The sequence below is a fragment of the Mobula hypostoma genome, chromosome X2, assembly GCF_963921235.1.
Source record: "Mobula hypostoma chromosome X2, sMobHyp1.1, whole genome shotgun sequence".
NCBI classification, from domain to species: Eukaryota; Metazoa; Chordata; class Chondrichthyes; order Myliobatiformes; family Myliobatidae; genus Mobula; species Mobula hypostoma.
Window position 1 is genome coordinate 33,954,069 of NC_086129.1, and position 22,749 is coordinate 33,976,817.

Genomic DNA, 22,749 nt, shown 5'->3' on the forward strand with positions numbered 1-22,749 from the left:
TTTTCCCAGGGCTGAAATGTTTGCCACAATAAGACACAGGTTTAAGGTGCTGGGGAGTAGGTACAGCAGAGATGTCAGGGTTAAGTTTTTTACTCAGAGAGTGGTGAGTGTGTGGAATGGGCTGCCGGCACCGGTGGTGGAGGCGGATACGACAGGGTCTTTTAAGGGACTTTTGGATAGGTACATAGAGCTTAGATAAATAGAGGGCCATGGGTAAGCCTAGTCATCTCTAAGGTACGGACATGTTCGGCACAACTTTGTGGGCTGAAGGGCCTATAGTGTGCTGTAGGTTTTCTATGTTTTATATGTTTCTAAGATCTCCATTGAGATAACATGGCTTTTTTTTTTAGCAAAAGCCAGACTTTGGCTGCCAGTTTTCCTTTGTAACTCTCAGAACTGTTGGGTCTGTGTGGATGTGCTAGCACTGAATTTCCTTAGAAATGATCACCAACAATTATCCAACTATAGTTTGACAGCAGACTCCTCACTGAATCAAATGAAAGAATAGTAAATCTGCTCTACCCATTCAACCTATGGCTGTGTGGATCGGGTATACATTGAGTGATTCTATTCCTCTCAAAGAAGGGTAGAATGGATAGATTTTCTTGGTAATTTGCATTTTTAATGTTTTCTAATGTTTGTTAAATGTTTTAACTTCTAAGATTTTGCATGTTTGTGAAAGTCAAAGGCATTCACAAATATCTCAACTGTTTCGACAGACACTTCACCTGAACACGAATATCAGACAGATGTTACCTGATACTTTGTAATGTGAACCTAGCAGTTAAGGGAGCAGTAAGCACAAGCAGTTTACAGGAAATTCTAGCTTATGATTTGTGTCTGGATGCAAAAATAAATGTCACCCTAACCTAACTGATTGCACTATAATTTCCTGGTCAGGTGGGTATCAGCAAAAATTCCAAAACCTGAGCGTGAAAAAAAGCTGCTCCATAGGCCTGTTTGCCTGTTCAGCTGGCAGCTGGTGTATCCCTGGCACACTGAAGAAATGTTCTTGTGCCCTGATCAGAATCCAGCTCCCAAAGCTGTCATTTTACACGCTCATTCTGATCATTTCTGATCTTGAGATATTCCTGTGCTTTCTGTAGGAAGGACTTCATTATCTGATTGCTTGCCATGCAAACCAGGACATTACTGTTCAACTGCCGGTCAAACCCAACCCAGCGGCTTGTGCTTTGAGGGTTTTTATTGCACCAGAAATGCCTCCCAGCCTAATCCACCTGGTATGTGTTAACATTTCCACTTACAGTATTGATTTTTCATTCTTGAAGAACGTTCTGTGCAAAATGTTAGAGTTGCCTGCATTTTGGCAGGAGGTAAATTCCAGTAAACTGTGAAATCAAGATGCCTGTGCTTGTACACAGATAGGGTTTTCTTTTAACGTCTAAGGTTTTCAGAGAAAAACAATTTATCCCAATCTTTTGGAACAGAATGTTTTCCTCTAAAGCCTTTTTATTTAAATGATGTATTTTAAGCCCTGAAAACCTTACTAAATGTGTTCTAACCTCCCAAGATATTGTCTGATTTCATAACATTTATCTGAAAATAGTGATGACTTGAACAATGCTTTAAAACTGTAGCACACCAATGCATTTAAGGTTGACTTCTATGGAAATGGTTTCAGCAATAAACTGGTTGATTAATCTGATTTTCAAACACACACATGCAATTGCTTAATGTATGAAGTTGTACATTCTCTGTGACTCTATGGGTTTCCTCTGAGCCTTCCATTTTCCTTCTATATTCCAAAAACATGCAAGTCAGTTGGTTGATTGGCCCACTAAATTGCCCCTAGTATGTAGGTGAGTGGTTAAATCTAGCGGGAGGTAAAAGAGAGTTACACACGTAAAAGTTGCTGGTGAACGCAGCAGGCCAGGCAGCATCTCTAAGAAGAGGTGCAGTCGACGTTTCAGGCCGAGAACCTTCGTCAGGTCTCGGCCTGAAACGTCGACTGCACCTCTTCTTAGAGATGCTGCCTGGCCTGCTGCGTTCACCAGCAACTTTTATGTGTGTTGCTTGAATTTCCAGCATCTGCAGAATTCCTGTTGTTTGCGGTAAAAGAGAGTTAATGGGATTGTGGGGAGATGTGGTTAGAATCATAGAGTCATACTATGGAACACTACAGCACAGGAACAGTTTCTTCAGCCTGTCTAGTCCATGCTGACCTGTTTTTTTCCTGCCTGGTCCTATCCACCACCACCCAGACCATAACCCACATACCCCTCCCATCCATGTAGTTGTCCAAATTTCTCTTAAATGTTGAAATTAAACACTCATCCACCACTTCCACTGGCAGTTCGTTCCACACTCTCATCACCCTCTGAGTGAGGAAACTCCCCCTCATGTTCCCCTAAAATATTTCACACTTCACTTTTAAACCATGGCCTCTAGTCCCTGTCTCATCAAACCTCAGTGAAAAATGCCAGTTTGCCTTTACCCTATCTATAATAATAATAATGTAGGTCGCATCCGGAATTTTTCCCGGTAGTGGACGACTTCCTCCCACGCCGTTCTGACGTAGTTGGAATTCACATACGAGGCAAGTTACAGCCGTGGTTTGCCATTGCCTTCTGCCGGGTGAGCTTTTTTTCCAATGAGATCACCAGCTCTTAACCCCCGCACGGATGGAAAATGTGCCGGGGGGAGCCGGCAGTGTTTGAACTTCGGAACCTCCGTTCCACAGTCCAGCACTGATGCCACTAAGCCACCAGTTGGCTTACACTATCTATACCCCTCATAATTTTGTATATCTCTATCAAGTCTCCCCTCAGTCTCCTACACACCAGGAAATAAAGTCCTAACCTTTTTAACCTTTCTCTACAACTTAGGTCCTCAAGTCCCAGCAACATCCTTCTAAATTTTCTCTGCACTCTTTGAAGCGTATTGATATCTTTTCTGTTAATAGGTGACCAAAACTGCACACAATACTCCAAATTTGGACTAATATCTTATACAACTTCATCATAACATGCCAATTCCTGTACTCAATACTTTGATTTCTGAAGGCCAAGGTGCCAAAAGCTTTCTTTACGACCCTATCTAGCTGTGCCACCGCTTACAAAGAATCATGGATGCCTATTTCCAGATCCCTCGATTCTACTGCACTCTGCAATGTTCTAACATAGAAGTCCTACTTTGGTTTGTCCTCCCAAGGTGCAACACCTCACATTTGTCTGCATTAAATTCCATCTGCCATTTTTCAGCCTGTTTTTCCAGCTGGGCCTGATTTCACTACAAGTATTGATAGTCTTCCTCATAGTCCACTACATCCCCTATCTTGGACACATCTGCAAATTTGCTGATCCAGTTAACCATATTATGATCTAATTCATTGATATAGATGACAAACAACAACGGACCCAGCACTGATCCCAACTGTGCACCACTATCCACAGGCCTCCAGTCAGAGAGGCAACCATCCACTAGAACTTTCTGGCTTCTCCCACAAAGCCAATTTCTAATCCAGTTTATTACTTCATCCTGAAAGCCGAGTGACTGAACCTTCATGACCAACATCCCATGAGGGACCTTATCAACGGCCTTGCTAATGTCCATTTAGACAAGATCCACTGCCTTGCCTTCATCCACTTTCCTGGTAACTTCCTCAAAAAAACTCTATAAGATGTGTTAGAATCAACCTACCATGTACAAAGCCATGATGACTATCCTTAATCAGTCCTTGTCTATCCAAATACTTATATATCCTGTTGCTTAGATTACCCTCTAATAACTCACCCGCTACTGATGTCAGGCTCACAGGCCTATAATTTTCTTGCTTATTCTTAAAGCCTTTCTTAAAGAATGGAACAACATTAGCTGGCCTCCAATCCTCTGGCACTTCATCTGTAGCTAAGGATGTTTTAGATGCCTCTACTGGAGCCTCTGCAATTTCTGCACTAGCCTCCTACAAAGTCTGAGGTGCACCTTGTCAGGCCCTGGGGATTTCTCCACCCGAATTTGTCTCAGGACAGCAAGCACCTTCTCCTCTGTCTTCTGTATAGGGTCCGTGACCTCACTGCTGCTTTGCCTCACTTCTATAGATTCTGTGTCTGTCTCTGGAGTAAATACAGATGCAAAAAATCCATTTATGATCTCTCCCATCTCTTTTGGCTCCACACATAGATTACCATTCTGATCTTCCAGAGGACCAATTTTGTCCCTTGCAATACTTTTGCTCTTAACATATCTGCAGAAACCCTTAGGATTCTCCTTCACCTTGTCTGCTAGAGCAACCTCATGCCTTCTTTTAGACCCCCTGATTTCCTCCTTAAGTGTTCTCTTGCATTTATTATACTTCTCAAGTATCTGATTCGTTCCTTGCTGCCTATACCTGCCATGCACCTTCTCTTTCTTCTTAATCAGGTTAGTGTAGGATTTGTGCCAAAGTGTTTTTAATGGTCAGTGCAGACTCAATGATGAAGGACCTTATTTTCATGCTATATGATATGATTTCTGAGAGAAGGCAGGGCCACTTTGTCACAAAAAGACTCAGCATTACTGACAGTGACAAGTGTGCAATATTAAACTAATAACTAATACCTGAGGCTAAAAATCTTGAAAATATGATGTCATTGTGTATTTCTGTTTATACAATGGACTGAAGCATATCATTCTCCAATTAAAAGATGCAACATTCTCTCATTACTGCATTATTTACTCTGCCTCACTCAATCTCCCAGTGCAAGGCCATGGGTATCCTGAGGTAGAAATTTAGCCTTGGTTAGTTACATTCCAGAGATATTGTGTATTTAACCCAGGCTGGCATTTTACTAAGGGAGTACTACATCATTGAAGATGCCATCTTTCAGATGACGTTAAATCATTCTCAAGGCAATAGAAGAAGACAAGTTAATGCTGTTTGGAAGAGCAGAGGAGGTTTTTCTAATATTCTGCTTTACACTTATCAACCAACATTGTTTTAAAAAAAATACAAATTGTTTGGTCATTGCTATTTGTGAGAAGCTAATGTGTTTCCTACATTACTACTACAACAACTAAACTTCAAATATTCTTGGCTGCCCACAAAACACTGTCACACATTTGACTTATGAAAGGCATTATATAAATGTAAGCCTTTTTTTCCATCTGTTATATCCTACTCAGTAGCCAGCCAGAGGTGTAGTGGCATCAGCACCAGACTTTGAGGCCAATGGTCCCAGGGTTGAATCCAGCCGGCTCCTTGCATACTTTCCATCCATGCTGGGCTCAGTGTCAAGCTAGAAACTTGGCCTTGTATAAAAAAAAAACAGTCAAATGTTACAGAACTGGCAGCATCTATGTACAATCCTTCATCGGGACACGTCCTCTTTTCCATAGATGCTGCCTTGTCTGCTGAGTTCCTCCAGCATTCTGTGTGTGTTGCATGGGTAATTCCATAATCACTTACTTCCAGTAAACATGGTGACCCCACAAGAGTGTAGGTTTATCTCTTCTAGATTTTGCCTCTTTTGGCACTCATGCTAAAATAATCCCAACATCCAGCCTGTTGTTGATGACTGTAAACCATAAAATCAAAACTTAGCTTTTGCTTGCATTTTCAATAATTTTTTTTTTGTAGATGGTCAAAGTGGTGGAATTTGCCCTGTGGGATTTTACTGCAAAGCTGGAGCACGTAAACCTGTTCCCTGTCCTGTCACAACATTCCTGAATCACAGTGGTGGTGCTGAGTGTGCTGTGTGTCCTGCTGGATTTTACTGCACTCATGGCAACAGGATTAATCCCTGCCCACCAGGATTCTACTGTCCAGCCAGCACTGGGGTAGAAATCCCAGCATGTCCTGTAGGTGAGTGGGATACAACAAAAATGCTTCATGGTTTTGACATTTGAATTCTTAGGGATCTACAGTGTTTAAATATTTCATGCATGGATGAATTTCAATTTTTGAACCTGTGATTCTTTCAAACCAGTACTGAAATATACTCAGCATTAGAGAAATGAATTTAAACCTAAAAAATTAAACATTCATACATTATAGTGTAGATTTGCCCAATGACTCACTTTTACTGGGTGTTTTTTTTTTGAAGTATGTCCCAACAAATATAAAATCTAGAATCAGAATGTTGCAACAGGACAAACGTGGAGGCTTTGAAAAGTGTGTGCAGAGGTTAACCAGGATATTGCCTGGACCAGATGGTATTGATTTTAACAAAATTAGGGTTGTTTTCTCTGGTGTGTTGGCGGCTAAGGGAAGTTCAGATAGAAGTTTATAAAGTAATGAAGAAGATAGAGTAACACAATCAGAAGTTCTTTCCTGGGGTTAAAATATCATATACTCAATGACATATAGCTCTTAAGATGAAAGGGGGAAAGTTTAAAGGAGATAATTGTGAAGGACAGATCGTGTTCTAACAAGCCTGATAGAGTTCTTTGAGGAGATGACCAGGCACATAGATGAGGGTAGTGCAGTGGATGTGATCTATATGGATTTTAGTAAGGCATTTGACAAGGTTCCACACGGTAGGCTTATACAGAAAGTTAGAAGGCATGGGATCCAGGGAAGTTTGGCCAGGTGGATTCAGAATTGGCTTGCCTGCAGAAGGCGGAGGGTGGTGGTGGTGGGAGTACATTCAGATTGGAGGTTTGTGACTAGTGGTGTCCCACAAGGATCTGTTCTGGGACCTCTACTTTTTGTGATTTTTATTAATGACCTGGATGTGCGGGTAGAAGGGTGGGTTGGCAAGTTTGCAGGCGACACAAAGGTTGGTGGTGTTGTAGATAGTGTAGAGGATTTTCAAAGATTGCAAAGAGACATTGATAGGATGCAGAAGTGGGCTGAGAAGTGGCAGATGGAGTTCAACCCGGAGAAGTGTGAGGTGGTACACTTTGGAAGGACAAACTCCAAGGCAGAGTACAAAGTAAATGGCAGGATACTTGGTAGCGTGGAGGAGCAGAGGGATCTCGGGGTACATGTCCACAGATCCCTGAAAGTTGCCTCACAGGTGGATAGGGTAGTTAAGAAAGCTTATGGGGTGTTAGCTTTCATAAGACAAGGGATAGAGTTTAAGAGTCGCGATGTAATGATGCAGCTCTATAAAACTCTGGTTAGGCCACACTTGGAGTATTGTGTCCAGTTCTGGTCACCTCACTATAGGAAGGATGTGGAAGCATTGGAAAGGGTACAGAGGAGATTTACCAAGATGATGCCTGGTTTAGAAAGTATGCATTATGATCAGCGATTAAGGGAGCTAGGGCTTTACTCTTTGGAGAGAAGGAGGATGAGAGGAGACATGATAGAGTTGTACAAGATAATAAGAGGAATAGATAGAGTGGATAGCCAGTGCCTCTTCCCCAGGGCACCACTGCTCAATACAAGAGGACATGGCTTTAAGGTAAGGGGTGGGAAGTTCAAGGGGGATATTAGAGGAAGGTTTTTTACTCAGAGAGTGGTTGGTGCGTGGAATGCACTGCCTGAGTCAGTGGTGACTGCTAGACAGGTATATGGAGGAATTTAAGGTGGGGAGTTATATGGAAGGTAGGGTTTGAGGGTCGGCACAACATTGTGGGCCGAAGGGCCTGTACTGTGCTGTACTATTCTATGTTCTATGTTAATTGATGCAAGTTCACTTTTACACAGGGAGTGGTGGGTTCCCTGGGACACATTGCCAGGAGTGATGATGCAAGCAGATATGACAGCAGTGTTTAAGTGGTTTTTAGATAGTCGGAGGGATATGGATTATGAAGGAACTGGTTTAATTAGACATCACGTGTTGAACCACATTTGATAACACAGCAATCAGTAGTCCAACATTCTCCTCAATATTTTTCCCAAGGGTGTTCATTGCATTAAGTATTTAAGTTGCTGACTATTATATCTGAAGTAAGTATATTGATGATTAAGTACTCCGATGGGTTTTTGAGGTGACTTTTGAGGTCAAAGTGAGACCCACAGATTGGTGCATTGAAGACCGAATCATTATTTGGCTTTGGTAAGAGGAGGCTTCTGAGATATGGGAAGTGGCCACCCTTTCACACTGAACCTTGATTTTTGGAAGGTAAGGCAAGGATAGGGTAGTAGAAGACATTTGACACACAGGTGTTGAGGGTGAGACCTGTACACTTGTATGTTTCAGTGAATAAGTCACAAGTAGCCTGGCATTTCTCTCTCAAGATCTTGCAAACCCAACCTTTCTATCTGCATCACACACAAGATGCTGGAGGAACTCTGCAGGCCAGGCAGCAGGCAGCATCTATGGATAAAAGTCCAGTCAACGTTTCAGACTGAGACCCTTCAGCAGGACTGGAGAAAAAATGCTGAGGAGTAGATTTAAAAGGTGCGGGAGAGGAGAGGGAAGCACAGGGTGATAGGTGAAACCGAGAGAGGGAGGGATGAAGTAAAGAGCTGGGAAGTTGATTGGTGAAAGAGATATAGGAGTAGAGAAGGGGGAAATCTGATAGAAAAGGACAGAAGGCCATGGAAGAAAGACAAGGGGGGAGAGGAGCACTAGAAGGAGGCGATGGGCAGGCAAAGAGATAAGGTGAGAGAAGGAAAAGGGGATGGAGAATGGTGAAAGGGGGGAGGGGTTCATTACTGGAATTTCGAGAAATTGATGTTCATGCCATCAGCTTGGAGGCTACCCAGACAGAATATAAGGTGTTGCTCCTCCAACCTGAGTGTGGCTTCATCATGACCGTAAAGGAGGCCACATCACAACAGTAAAGGAGGCCATGGATAGACATATTGGAATCGGAATAGAAATGGGAAGTAGAATTGAAATTGGTGGCCACAGGGAGATCCTGCTTTTTCTGGCGTACAGAGCGTAGGTGCTCAGTGAAGCGATCTCCCAATCTACATCGGATCTCACCAACATACAGGAGGCCACACCGGGAGCACCAGACACAGTATATGACCCCAACAGACTCACAGGTGAAGTGTTGCCTCACCTGATGGGACTGTTTGGGCCCTGAATGGTAGTGAGGGAGGAGGTGTAGGGCCAGGTGTAGCACTTGTTCCATTTGCAAGGATAAGTGCCAGGAGGGAGATCTGCGAGGAGGGATGAATGGACAAGGAAGTCGCGTAGGGAGCGATCCCTGCAGAATGCAGAAAGTTGGGGTGAGGGAAAGATGTGCTTGGTGGTGAGATCCCGTTGGAGATGCCGGAGGCTATGGAGAATTATGTACTGGTCACGGGGGCTGGTGGGGTAGTAGATGAGAACAAGAGGAACCCTATCCCTGGTAGGGTGGCATGTCCTGGCACATCCTTGCAAGCGGAACAAGGGCTACACCTGCTCCTACACCTCCTCCCACACTACCATCCAGGGCACAAAAACAGTCCTTCCAGGTGAGGTGACATTTCACCTGTGAGTCATCAGGTAGCCTCTAACCTGATGGCATGAATATTGATTTCTCAAACTTCCGGTAACACCCCCCCTACACCCCTTCACCATTCCCCATCCCCTTTTCCATCTCTCACCTTATCACCTTACCTGCCCATCACCTCCCTCTGGTGCTCCTCCTCCTTTCTTTCTTCCATGGCCTTCTGTCCTCTCCTATCAGATTCCCCCTTCTCCAGCCCTTTATCTCTTTCACCAATCAACTTCCCAGCTCTTTACTTCATCCCTGCCCTCTCACCCAGTTTCACCTCTCACCTTATGTTTGTCTCTCCTCTCCCCCACCTTTTAAACCCACTCCTCATCTTTTTTTTTCTCCAGTCCTGCTGAAGAGTCTCAGCTGGAAACGTCCACTGTAATTCCTCCAGCATTTAGTGTGTGTTGCTTGGATTTCCAGCATCTGCAGATTTTCTGTTCTTTCTATCTGCATGCTACAACTCAAATCCTGTAATTGCATTGTATGGTGAACATTAAGGAAAACCAAGTTTCGGAAGCAGAGTTTAATGGGCTTCTGTCATCAAATCAACATGTAACACATGCACAAGATAAAATTCCACCTTGTGTCCCTTCTTCCTCAGGTACATATGGAGGACGTGCAGGACTAAAGGAAGAGAGGGATTGTCTGCCATGCAAAGGAGGGTTCTACTGTGCCCAAGATGGCCTTCCATGGCCTCAGGGGAAGTGTGATCCTGGGCATTACTGTACATCAGGTAAGGACAAGCTTGTCATTAGATTGCAGCAAAAGTAATTGAGAGAGCTCCAAAAGCAGCTGTCAGAATTTTGATGTAGAATCCTTTTAGCTATGAATAATTTAGAGTTATTTTTAAAATCATGACCTTACAGTGCAGACATAGAATCTATTGCACATGTGCAAATCATTAATATCTCTGCAATAAAAAAATCTTGTTCCATAGGCTTTATTTCTCTTAAAATGATTATGGACAAAGATAGTTGAAATCATGCAGATCAGTCATTGAATAGATCCAGTTATTAAAAGTTATTGGTATTATATAAGTTGAATTGTTAGATCATAATCTTCCTTTCATAGGTTTTATATTAATAGTATTTAAATTTCAGTTTGTTTTATTCTTTCCAACACTTTTGACCAAATTGTATCATGACTTTAGCCATTTAAATAAATTTGATGCACAGTGATTGGCTTACTAAGGTTGATGTAATGTGAAGTACTCCTTTCACAATAGAGAATCATGGTATATCAACATAAAAAAAAACCAATTTAACTTAAATTTCAAAGTATTAAAAATGTTTATGGATGTACAATGCGATTGTTGTTCTTACTAATCTCATAAATTACATTCTTGTTTCCCTTGCTGGGAAGCAAAAATAGTTTGTTAACTCACCGTGAACAACTGTTTTTACTTTGCTGACTGAGAATGCATGTGTACTAATGAAATATTATGGGAGAAGTTGATCATAATATTTTATTAACCAGGAAGCATATCATAACATATGAGAGTTTGACAGCAAGTTATGAAGCACGTGCTGAAATGCATCCGGCCATGAAAATTATGAACTAGTAATTTTGTGAGTTAACCCAGTGAATAATAGTAATCCAGATTTTTGTTTTAGAGAGCTAGATAATCCCACTTACAAAGTGATGGCAGAAACAGCCAAGACCCCAACAATCAATTAGTATCCAATAATTTTTGTTCATAAGATTAGAAATTTAGATGTGATTCCTCTACTCTTCATTGCCCTAGTTATCATCATACTGCCCCAACACACAGACAAATAACTTCTTACATCGTACCTCTTCATTAATTATCTCTCCAAACCACTACTTTAATGTTCTGGGTACTAGAAGGGAGTATAATAATGTTAAAAATATATTGTAAAAATCTATTAAAATTATTATAGAGAAGCTGTAATAAGAAGAAACCACAGAAAATAAGCAGTTCAAAATAATTTAGGTGCTGTCTTATTTGCAGGGGTGAACATCCCCAACCCTGGGCCAACACAGGAGTTCTTGGGCATAGGTGGAAAGTGTGGGGTTGGACAGCACTGTCCTGCTGGATCAGCCCAACCACAGCCATGTCCATCAGGAACCTATGCTGAAGAAGAAGGAATGCAGTATTGTCGAAGGTGTCCTGCAGGTGAAACATTCCTGATTATTTAGCAAGTATAATCAGTTATGCATATAAAAATTCTGGAGTAGAAGTAGTGATTTTGATAACATATTCTTTGTGAAGGAGTGTTACATATGCAAGGAGTTCTCTTCCTTCATTCTTCCTTTCGCTGTCATTGGTTTCACCATTACCTGAGAAGCTTTTAATACCTGCAGCAAATTCCAATTTGAGGACCTGCACTGTGATCAAACTACTGATAATTCCAATGCTACTTACGTTTTTGTAGAAATTCTAACCTACTTTTATACCTGCATTGTTTGTGCAATGAACTTTGATGTATTGCATTTTGATGTATTAACAATTCATCTCCAAGGAGCTGCCAATGTGTATGTTGCTTGACAAGGTTTTACATTAGCTAACATTTTGTTTTAAACCTTTGCATGCCACTTCCCAAATTGCTGTCCTGATTGTCACTTAGAGCAGCAGAACTTGAAATCATTCATTTTTTTGTGCAAGTTTAGATAATTTAACATTTTCAGGTATTTCAGGCCAAGCAAGAGATGTCTTGGTGACCAGAGTAGCTCACAGAGCCAACTTGGTTAGTGAAGGCTTGTTCACATGTGCCAAGATTGAATCCGCATTATAATGGCCCTCTACTGTATTGAAGAAGCCACAATAGACAGTGTAAGATGACTGCACAAAGGCATTGCTAAGATCCTAAGTTATTAAGAATGGCCCATTTGAACTTAGGCAGGTAAGCACATAGAAAGAAATAAGTTGATGTCTGATGCCACATCTTTTACATCTTGCATGGCAGCCAAACTACAAGTTAGTATACATCTCAGTTTACATATGCTATCATATTGGGTTTCATCATGACAGTGCAATTTGGACAAGGCAAGTATTATGGATATGACATCCATGATTCAGAATAGTATTGCAATGTAGGGCTAAATCACCCTACCCAAAAAACCGTCACCAGAAGGACCAATGAAAAGGAATATAGAAAAATGTAGCATAGGAACAGGCCCTTCAAACATGTGCCGGCCATAATGCCAAATTAAATCAATCCCATCCTACCTGACATTTAGTTCGCATCCTCGAGTCCCTACCTGTTCATCTGAATGTAACTCACAACATGGGGTCCGAGTCCATAGGACGCTCAAAGCAGCTGCGCAGGTTGACTCTGTGGTTAAGAAGGCATACGGTGTATTGGCCTTCATCAATCGTGGAGTTGAGTTTAGGAGCCAAGATGTAATGTTGCAGCTATATAGGACCCTGGTCAGACCCCACTTGGAGTACTGTGCTCCGTTCTGGTCCCCTCACTACAGGAAGGATGTGGAAACCATAGAAAGGGTGCAGAGGAGATGTACAAGGATGTTGCCTGGATTGGGAAACATGCCTTATGAAAATAGGTCAAGTGAACTCAGCCTTTTCTCCCTGGAGTGACGGAGGATGAGAAGTGACCTGATAGGGGTGTATAAGATGATGAGAGGCATTGATCGTGTGGATAGTCAGAGGCTTTTTCCCAGGGCTGAAATGGTTGCCACAAAAGGACATAGGTTTAAGGTGCTGGGGAGTAGGCACAGGGGAGATGTCAGGGGTAAGTTTTTTTACGCAGAGAGTGGTGAGTGCGTGCAATGGGCTGCCAGCAATGGTGGTGGAGGTGGATACGATAGGGTCTTTTAAGAGACTTTTGGATAGGTACATGGAGCTTAGTAAAATAGAGGGCTATGGGTAAACCTGTAAGTTCTAAGGTAGGGACATGTTCGGCACAACTTTGTGGGCTGAAGGGCCTGTATTGTGCTGTAGATTTTCTATGTTTCTATGTTTCTATCTTCTAATGGTGAACTGCAGAAGGGTTGTATGTCTTGGTCTTGCCCGTGGGGCCAGGTTCCAAAAAATCGGTAAAGAATATCCAGGTTTCTCATTGATAATGTGATGAGCAGCAGACAATATAGATCATGCTGACAAGACTTTTTAATGATCAATGCCTCGTTTAACAATGTGCAAACCTTCTCATGCTAATGGTACAGGATATTACTGTCAATCTACGGTGGTGACTCCTGAGCCCTGTTTGCCGGGTTATTATTGTCCCTCTGGAACCGAGGAAGCCACACAGTATCCCTGTCCTCCAGGAACATACAACGAACGACCAGGTATTATTGTTATCAGTGTACATCTTGGTATAGTAAGTATAGTGTTCAAAGTTTCAAAGGTACATTTAATGCCAGAGAAATGTATACAATATACATCCTGAAATTCTTTTTCTTCACAAACATCCACGAAAACAGAGGAGTGCCCCAAAGAATGAATGGCAGTTAAATGTTAGAACCCCAACGTCCCCCCCACCACCCACGGATAAGCAACAGCAAAGCAATGACCCCCTCTCCCTCACCAGCAATAAAAACATCAGCGCTCCCCCACCAAGCACTGAAGCATGCAGCAAAACATCAATAAAGACATAGACTTGCAGTACCCCAAAGACTACTCATTCACCTGGTAATTTGACATACCATCGGCTCTCTGTCCCTAATAAGGGAAAAGATGTGTCCCCATTTCACAGCAAGAGGGGAGACATAACAAACAACTCGCTGATTTACTATGTTAAAAGTCTGTTGCATCGCTTTTTCTGAGCTCTGTACCCAAAGAACTCGGGTCTCTGGGCACACAGCCAGCAGCCAGCTCGCTGCTTTCGATCTTCCGTTTCCCACGACACACCGATATCCTGTGGAGGCACCGACCATGAGTCTGCCCGCCTTCAGAGACACAAAATCCTGGAACCCTGAAGACCCGCTAGCCTTCTCGGCCACGTCCTTGGTATATCGAATAGCAGCCAGTCGTGAGACCCCGAGAGAGGGTCCCATTCCCGCAAAGAACCAAAGTTCATCCAAGTACTTCCACATACATGAATTTCAGAGTAATAGCTGATGCATTTTTTAAATGTTATTACATTGAATTATTCAAAAGAAAACTGTTTTTGGTTGCCGTTTGGAACCAATGAAGGATTTTGTGCTGCCTGGCCTGCTGCGTTCACCAGCAACTTTGATGTGTGTTGCAAGGATTTTTGTGAATTGAACCTGTTGAATGTGAAATACAGTATTTTGGTGCATATGTAGTTTAGGTGCTCATCTTTTTGTAGACAGGCAGCAAATTATATTAATGAGCCATGATCTACCTTTGCACTAAACTATAAACGTAACTTTTTGCTTTAACTTTCCCCAGGTAGTAGAAGTGAGAGGGAGTGTGAGACCTGTCCTCCAGGGCAACACTGCAGTGGATTTGGCCTCGCGAAACCTTCTGGGCCTTGTGCCACGGGTTACTACTGCACAGGGGGGTCAGCAACCAGCAAACCAACCACTAATAATTTGAAGTTTAACACTTCCTTGAACTCCACTTCTGAGTACGTTTTGCCAATATGTCTTTTACCATCAAGCCAAAATGTAATATTCAGGATAATTTGTTTTTACACACACTATGTTGGATCTACATTTTAGTTTTAAGTGCATGTAGATACCATCTTTGGAACAATTACACACATTCAAGTTTTAAATTGCATCTGGAACTGAATTCACATGAATCTAATTTAAGACCTTGTTGATCTTTAGATGTATTCAAAATATCTTCTCCCATTCTGAATAAAAATGAATGGAAATTTTTGTTCAAATACACAGAGTAGATATTCTGAATATTAGTTTCCTGTAGTTTATGTAGCATTTCATCTGAACATCAGATGCATACTGCATGTACAGTCTTCTCATCTTCCCAAAATTTAAGTCATAGTCAATATCATGTTCAATAGGATTATGTTTACAGAGCCATTATTGATTTAATTTGCTTGTGGCCCTGCATTCCGATCTCATTTTATTTGGCCAACTTTTCAGAACGAGAGCTACAATTATTGAAGCATAAAGATTATGTTTCCTTTTTCTGAGATGCACATTTTAATTGTTCTCATTAGCACAGTGACAGCAATGAAATACAGTAAAACTTCAATAATTGTTTGGTACTCCTGATAGCTTGGTATCTGGCTCACCCATTAGTTCAGTGTGTGAGACACAACATCAGGGCCCAGGAATATGAGTAGATTTGCAGTTTGTAAATTTCCTGCTACGTATGAACTCCCTGGGTTCACTGGAAAATGTATTGTGCAATTGTGTAATATCTTTAAAGGGAAAGGGGAATAAAGTAAGTTTGTTATTATTAGGAGTACCATCCAGCAGTCCGAGGTATTTGCCAATCCAGATTCCCTTGGGTGATAGATTTCAGAGCTTAAGTGTATTGTGATTTTTGATTCTTTATTGTATTTATTCGTAGTTTTCCATTTGTGATACTGTTTCTGTTACATTACTCTAAAACAGAAGGTTAGACGTGATTCTTCGTAGCAAATTTGGTCATCAGATTTTTTACCCTTCTAATGCTGCATGTGAATAATTCTAGAAACCAACTTGCCTGATATTCACTGACATTTTTAGGTGCAAGTCCTGGCTGGAACAAAACCAAATGACAGGTGGGCTTTGTCCAGCTGGTTATTATTGCCCACCAGGATCTCCCTCTCCAGTACCATGTGATGCAGGGACATACTGTTCAGATACAAAACTCTCCGCACCAACAGGTATAACAATTGTCAATATTTTTCATATAAGTTATAGTACCAGTCTGCTTAATTTTACAGCATTTACAAAATCTTACACAATGATAAACATTTTATTCGAAAATAAGTTGCTCTGATGTGCTGTGAGTCTCTTTTTGGGTTGCTTGTAAATCACAAGTCAGAAGCACACAAGAAAGTCTGTAGATGCTGGAAACCTAGAGCAATGCACACAAAATGCTGGAGGAATTCAGCAGTCAGGTCATGTCAATGGAGAGGTATAAAGAGTTGATGTTTTGGGCCAAGACCCTTCATCAGGACTGGGAAGGAAGGGGGAAGAAGCCAGAATAAGAAGTTGGGAGAAGGGGAAGGAGTACCAGGTGGGTGAGGCCAGATGAGGAGGGAGGGGTGATGAGGTGTGATGGTGGAAAAGATAAAGAACTGAAGAGGGAATCTGATGGGTGGGGAAACTGGACCCTGAGAGTAAGGGAAGAAGGGGCACCAGAGGGAGGTGATAGGCAGGTGAGGGAAAGAGAATGGGCCAGAATGGGGAGTGTAAAAGAAGAAAAGGGGGAGGATGGACAACCATTTTAATTCCAATCCCCATTCCAACATGCCAGTCCGTGGCCTCCTCTACTGCCACAATGAGGCCACTTTCAGGGTGGAGGAGCAACACCTCATATTCCATCTGTGTAGCCTCCAACCTGATGGCATGAACATTGATTTCTAGTAATATCGCACTCCTCCCCCTTTCTCTCTTTCCAGTCCTGATGAAGGATCTCGGCCCGAAACATTGACTCTTTCTTTTTCTACCGATGCCACCAAACCAGCTGAGTTCCTCCAGCTTTTTGTGTGTGTTAATTAAAAGTCAGTTTTGTTTCTTTTCTGCACTGCTGCTCTTTTGCTTTCTCGGTTTCATTTTTCTAAATACAGTTTTATGGTTACTCCCATTACCCTAAGGATTCTTAAGCAAACACTTTATTGTATTCCTGCAGAGACTACCTAGTCTGTAGAGGGGAAAATATTGTCTGAATTAACACACAAACAGTAATTGTGTCATAGTTTATTATTTCCTCTGCTTGATACAGGAGGCTGTAATGCCGGATATTATTGCAATGCTGGCTCCACACAGCCTGACCAACACATCTGTCCTGCTGGCTTTTACTGCCCAGGCAGCACAGTGGTTCCTATACCTTGCCCAACTGGTACCTACAGCAACAACACTGGAAACGAAAAGGAATCAGACTGCCAGCTTTGTCTTAGTGGACAGTTCTGTGAAGGTAAAGAAGTGTTAAAATCTTGCACTCAAAGAAAATGCAATGTGCTGAGAAACACTCATGGCAAGAAAATGTGAAAAAGCCACTAAAGCTAAATTTACTTTAATCTTTTGCAAAAGGTATAAAAATTAAGTATTTACAACATTAGAACATTTGGCATAAATTCTAACACTGCAAAGTAAATATTCCCCAAAAGATCCTCAAAGCAAAATCTATTGATAGGCACAGAAATTATTCGTGAACTTCAATAAAAGCTTTGTTCCTGCCCTTTGCTGATTTAGTGTACTTAGACAGTTGAAGGAACACATTAAGAGCTCTTCAACATATGGCCACGATGAGAAGTTCATGTATTCTCTCTAAGTTACCTATCTCTTCAAGCGACACATCGGTCCTTCACTCAGCATCAAGCTGGCACAATAAATAGAGTCTGAAACCAAGAATATGCTGAAGGGTGTGTGAATGGCTTTGGACCATGGCATGGTGCTGTGCACTAATACACTGTGACACCAGGCAAGGTGAAATATACCGACAAGATTATTACTTGAACCAAATGAGCTATTTAAAATTTATTTCTCTTAAATTACTTTGTTTTTAAGGGCAAGGCAATGTTGCTCCTGATGGTCCTTGCTTGGCTGGATTTTATTGTCCCCCTGGTCAAAGGTCAGCCAGTCCTACTTCATTCCTCTGTCCATCTGGTCACTATTGTCCCAGTGGAACTTCCATTCCACTTGCATGCCAGGGAGGAACTTACCAAGCGCAGGAAGGCCAAGAGATCTGTGAATCATGTCCAGCTGGTTTCTTTTGTGAATTCTCTAATGGTAAGAAAGGTTATATATTATTATACTAATATTAATGATAATACAGTGGATTCCATCAGTTAATCAGGACAGCCACTGACTTGGGACAACTCTTTTTAAAAAAAAACAAAAATTAATTGAGAAAATAGCTAGGATTATGTTCTTTTATTTGGGACACTATGCCGCATAATTGGGACAGGAAACTGTTGCCTAACAGTTTCTAACTAGCGTCAGTTGCATGGACGTGTGACCATTTAGACACTACACCCTGCTTAGAGCGAACAGTTCTTACGTAGCATCAGTTGCGTGTGTTTGAGTTCAAAAAGCAGTGTCTTTTGTCACATAGTTGTTGAGAAATGAGCAGTAAAATAATGTAGAATTGTTTTGCTCATTGCGCTTTCAAGCATTCAGGCTTGGAGATGTCAGAGACGGCTGGGAGTGAAAATGAAACTACTTCACTACTTCAACAAGTTCGGACCTATGATAAATGTAACGATATCAACAATCATTTTGAATGTTGCAATGAAGATGAAGATTTATTAGATGCAATTGTTGACAGCATTGTATGAAGGCAGTCCATTATGTACACTAGGTGCCTGTGCTGATTTTGTTCATTTACTGTCAATCAAAAGAACATGGCAGCGTGTTCGTTGTCTGTTCTATCTGATGATGACAGTGAAATCTGTGCGGGAGAGTTTTTAAACTGGAAAGGTCATTACTCTGGGACAGCTCCACTCTCTCAATCTCGGAAGTCTGGGCCCAGTAGTACAAGTGATCGTAACAAGCTGGGATCTTCCTTTTTGCAGTGGATAACCCTGACTACTACTGTGCCTTATCATATCCGTCACCCTCCAAGAAGCGTTGCAGGTCTGCCTTCTTGGAAGTTGGATCTCACTGTTGATCTCATCCACCCAATCTGCTGGAGCTGACTTCACATGCTTGGTCAGGCATGTCCCTATTTCGCCAGGGTATGAGGCTCACGGGCTACCCTCACCTCTGAGGACTCTCACCATCTGGGACATGCCCTCTTGTTACTACCATCGGGAAGGACGGTACAAGAGCCTGAGCACTCGCACCCAGTGATTTAGAAATGGTTTCTTCCCCTCCATGATCAGATTTTTGAACAGTCCATGAATCCAGGAAGGTTACCTCATTATCCTTTTTACACTATTTACCTATTTATTTATTTTTGTGACTTATAGAAATGTTTGTCTTTGCACAGTATTGCTACTGCAAAGCAATAATTTCACATGATCTAAATCAGTAATAATAAATCTGATTCTGATTCTATGATTGGAAAGGGATGACATTCCAAATGGGTATGAATAACAGCGCTAATGGATAATGCTAGCTTCCAATGCATGCCGTTTGGGATCTCAGAACATTCCTCTCATACTTCCTGCTTTGCTCATTTACATCCAGTGCGGAAATTGTTATAACCTGTCTGAATCCATTCCTGCTGCGTTTTCTACTGTAAGTCAGCGGTAACCTGAGTATACACTGTAACTTCATATTGCAGATACTATTGATGAGGGAAAATTCACAAGGAGCATGTTTTAAAAGAAAACAAATGGAAGGGGAATACTGCTGCAAGATCTTCCTGGAAGTTAAATCATTATCATTGTTCAGAATTGTATCTTCAAAGTTCAAAACTCAGAGTAAATTTACTATCAAAGAACATTATCAACCCTGAGATTCATTTTCTTGCAGGCAAACTCAATAAATCCAATATAAAATCAGTGAGGAATCATACATACTCAACAGGATGGACAAACAACCAGTGTGCAAAAGACAGCAAACTGTGCAAATACAAAAGGAAAATAAAAATAATAAAAAATAAATAAATGAGCAATAAATATCAAGAATATGAGATGAAGAGTCCTTGAAAGTGAGTCCATAGGCTGTGGGAATAGTTCAGTGATGGAGCAAGTGAAGCTGAATGCAGTTATTCTCACTGGTTCAAGAACCGAATGATTGAGGGTAATAACTGTTCCTGAACCAGTGGTCTGAGTCCTGACGCTCCTGTACCACCTTCCCGATGGCAGCAGCGAGAAGAGAGCTTGACCTCGGTGGTGGCAATCCATGATGATGGATGCTGCTTTCCTGTGACAGCGTTTCATGTAGCTGTGCTCAATGGTGCACATCTACACTTACATCAAAGGTATGAATGATGCAAATACAGCCTTCCCTGATGGTAGTTGTAGAAAGTCATTTTGTAATCTAAGTGTGGCCTCTGGTAATAGAGTGAGGTTTGTTAGATAAAACTAATTGAGTTTATCTGGAATATTATTATATATGACAAATCTAGCAACATTTAATATTTCAGTGCATCAAATCATCTATGTGCCTTCTTGTCTTTAGTCACACTATTGTCATTTTCCTTGCCACTTGAAGGTTCTGGTGGGAAGGTTCCTGAGCTGTGTCCCATGGGCTTCATCTGTCCTCCTGGCACCACTTTGGGTACAGAACATCCCTGTGCTGAGGGTACAAATGGTCCTTTGCCCGGTACAGCAAATGAGGCGGGCTGTTTACCCTGTTCACCAGGTTAGTAATGACAATTAGTGTGTAATGAAGAATATATACCTCTGAGAAAAGCAGTTGCACTTTGATGCAGCAGTATGACTTTGTTCATTCTGTTCTTTTGGAGTTGGAGCAACCCCAAGAACTTTATGTTCTGAAGTAATAGTAATCAAGTGTACATGTAATTTTATAAAATAGTATTTTGGAGTTAAGGAAATAAAGTAGCTAATGTTGATATTATGTTAAATTTGTTCTTTTGGAGTTGAAGCAGCCCCAAGTTCCTTATGTCCTGAAGTAACTTAATAAATTGTTCTTGTAATTTTGGAAGTTAAAGAATTAAGTAGCCAATGTTGATATTATGTTCCTGACCTTTCATGAGTAAAGCACAGCTAACATTAGAATAACTATTTGTACAGTACTGTAAGAGTACAGAAGTTGTATATTTTGCCTACACACTTTCCTCATGTAGACAGAAATGAAACAAATGTTTGCCTTAAAAAGCTGCAGGCACCCATAAGAGACATTTTGTACTATCAAATATATATATTTAATGTTGCATCATTAGCTTTTTTTTCATTTCAATTAAATGCACTTTAACTTGTTTCTTGCATAAGCATATTTCAAGCTGTAGTCAATGATGATGTAGCCTCATATTCCATTTACCCTTTATTAACCTAGAAAGGTAATCGGCCAATGGGATTCCAGGTGACTTTCAGATTGTGTCAACTTGAGTCAAATGGATTTTGGCTTTTAAGTTCAAAGTAAATTGATTCTCAAAGTATGTATATATTACCACATACTACCCTGAGATTCACTTTCTTGCAGGCATTTACAGGGAAAAAAGAAATGCAGTAGGATTTATGAAAAACTATACATAAAGACTGACAAATAACCAATATGTAAAAGAAGGCAAACTGAGCAAACAAAAAAACAACAATACTTAGAGCTAATTCACTTGGTTTAAAATAGCCACATGTACTGAGATACACTGAAAAGCTTTATTCGCGTGGCATCCAGTCACATCATTCCATACACAAGTTTGTCAAGGTAGTGGTGGTTGGCATCCACCTGTCTCAAAGGGCAATGGGTGATGACGATCATCATCACCAGACTGGGCGGAAGGTATGGAGATCCTGAGATGCCCAGTTGTCATGGTCCCCCTCTTGGCACCACCAGTGTAGTCCAAAGGAAAGCTTATGAAGCAATAAGTCTCCACGTACATAAGGCAGTGGGGCTATTTACCAATAGCTGGGGATCTGGTTCACAAGTACCAGGGCATGTCCACACACCAGTGAGCCTGTGTGCTATGTGTGCAGGGGCCAGACCTCCTCCCCGTCCTCTCTAGTTCAGCCGGAGTCCGAAAGGAGTTCAGTTTCCATTTGTCGCCAGCGAGGAGGCACTATGTGAGGCTTGCTGTTGGTGAGGCTATGTACTGGCAGGGAGAGACTCGCACATTCAGCTCTCTTTTTCACAAAACTGCTCGTCAGCGGTGGAAGCTGAGAGTGACAAGCACTACTCACTACACTACCACACTAGACACATCACGACAACCATTTTGACACCCATCAAGGTAGTACAAATAGAAAAACAATGCCGAATATATCGTTACAGTTACAAAGTGCAGTGTAGGTAGATAAGTGAAATACACAGGCCACATGAGGTAGATTGAGAAATCAAGAGTTCATCTCCATTTCAACATGTGAGGTAGCTGTTCAGGAGTCTTATAATAGTGGGATAGTTTCCCCCAACCCCCAACTGATTAGCTCCATACATTGGGAGTGATGCTACACCTTGAGTTCCCTGTTTAAAACAATTAACAAAGCACTACTATACTAACAAAGTGATGCTCAGCTCAGTTTGTTATTTTTAGTTCATTCTTCAACCTATTGCTGTAACTCTTGCATATCTCCCTGATAGGTATGTATTGTGCTTCCAATGGCCTCTCCAACCCCAGTGGACCGTGTTACCCTGGATACTACTGTACTGGAAGTGCCATCACCCCAACTCCCAGCAAACATTTGGTATAATCTGCACAGAAATATTGGAATCAGAATGAATTAAAATAATGTTTGAACCAAGTGATCCAATCTAATATCTATTTATTAGATATATTAATATTGAACTGTAATATAT

General features: G+C 41.5%; 1 protein-coding gene across 1 annotated transcript; it reads left to right on the plus strand.

Annotated features, from left to right (window-relative positions):
• Nucleotides 1-209: 209 nt before the first annotated feature.
• LOC134340880 (delta-like protein 1) lies at nucleotides 210-22,643 on the plus strand. Its single transcript, XM_063038453.1, has 12 exons — nucleotides 210-213; nucleotides 1,107-1,241; nucleotides 5,576-5,800; nucleotides 9,923-10,054; nucleotides 11,294-11,458; nucleotides 13,468-13,590; nucleotides 14,657-14,834; nucleotides 15,907-16,046; nucleotides 17,111-17,302; nucleotides 17,896-18,117; nucleotides 20,491-20,640; nucleotides 22,534-22,643. The coding sequence occupies exons 1-12, from the start codon at nucleotides 210-212 to the stop codon at nucleotides 22,641-22,643; spliced, it is 1,776 nt and encodes a 591-aa protein (XP_062894523.1).
• Nucleotides 22,644-22,749: the final 106 nt, after the last annotated feature.

What these genes read in the sequence shown, in the direction of transcription:
- LOC134340880 (XM_063038453.1), top strand. An exon ending in CTCCCAGCCTAATCCACCTG is followed by an intron (nt 1,242 to 5,575) that starts GTATGTGTTAAC and finishes TTTTTTTTGTAG; the next exon opens with ATGGTCAAAGTGGTGGAATT. An exon ending in TGGGCATTACTGTACATCAG is followed by an intron (nt 10,055 to 11,293) that starts GTAAGGACAAGC and finishes TCTTATTTGCAG; the next exon opens with GGGTGAACATCCCCAACCCT.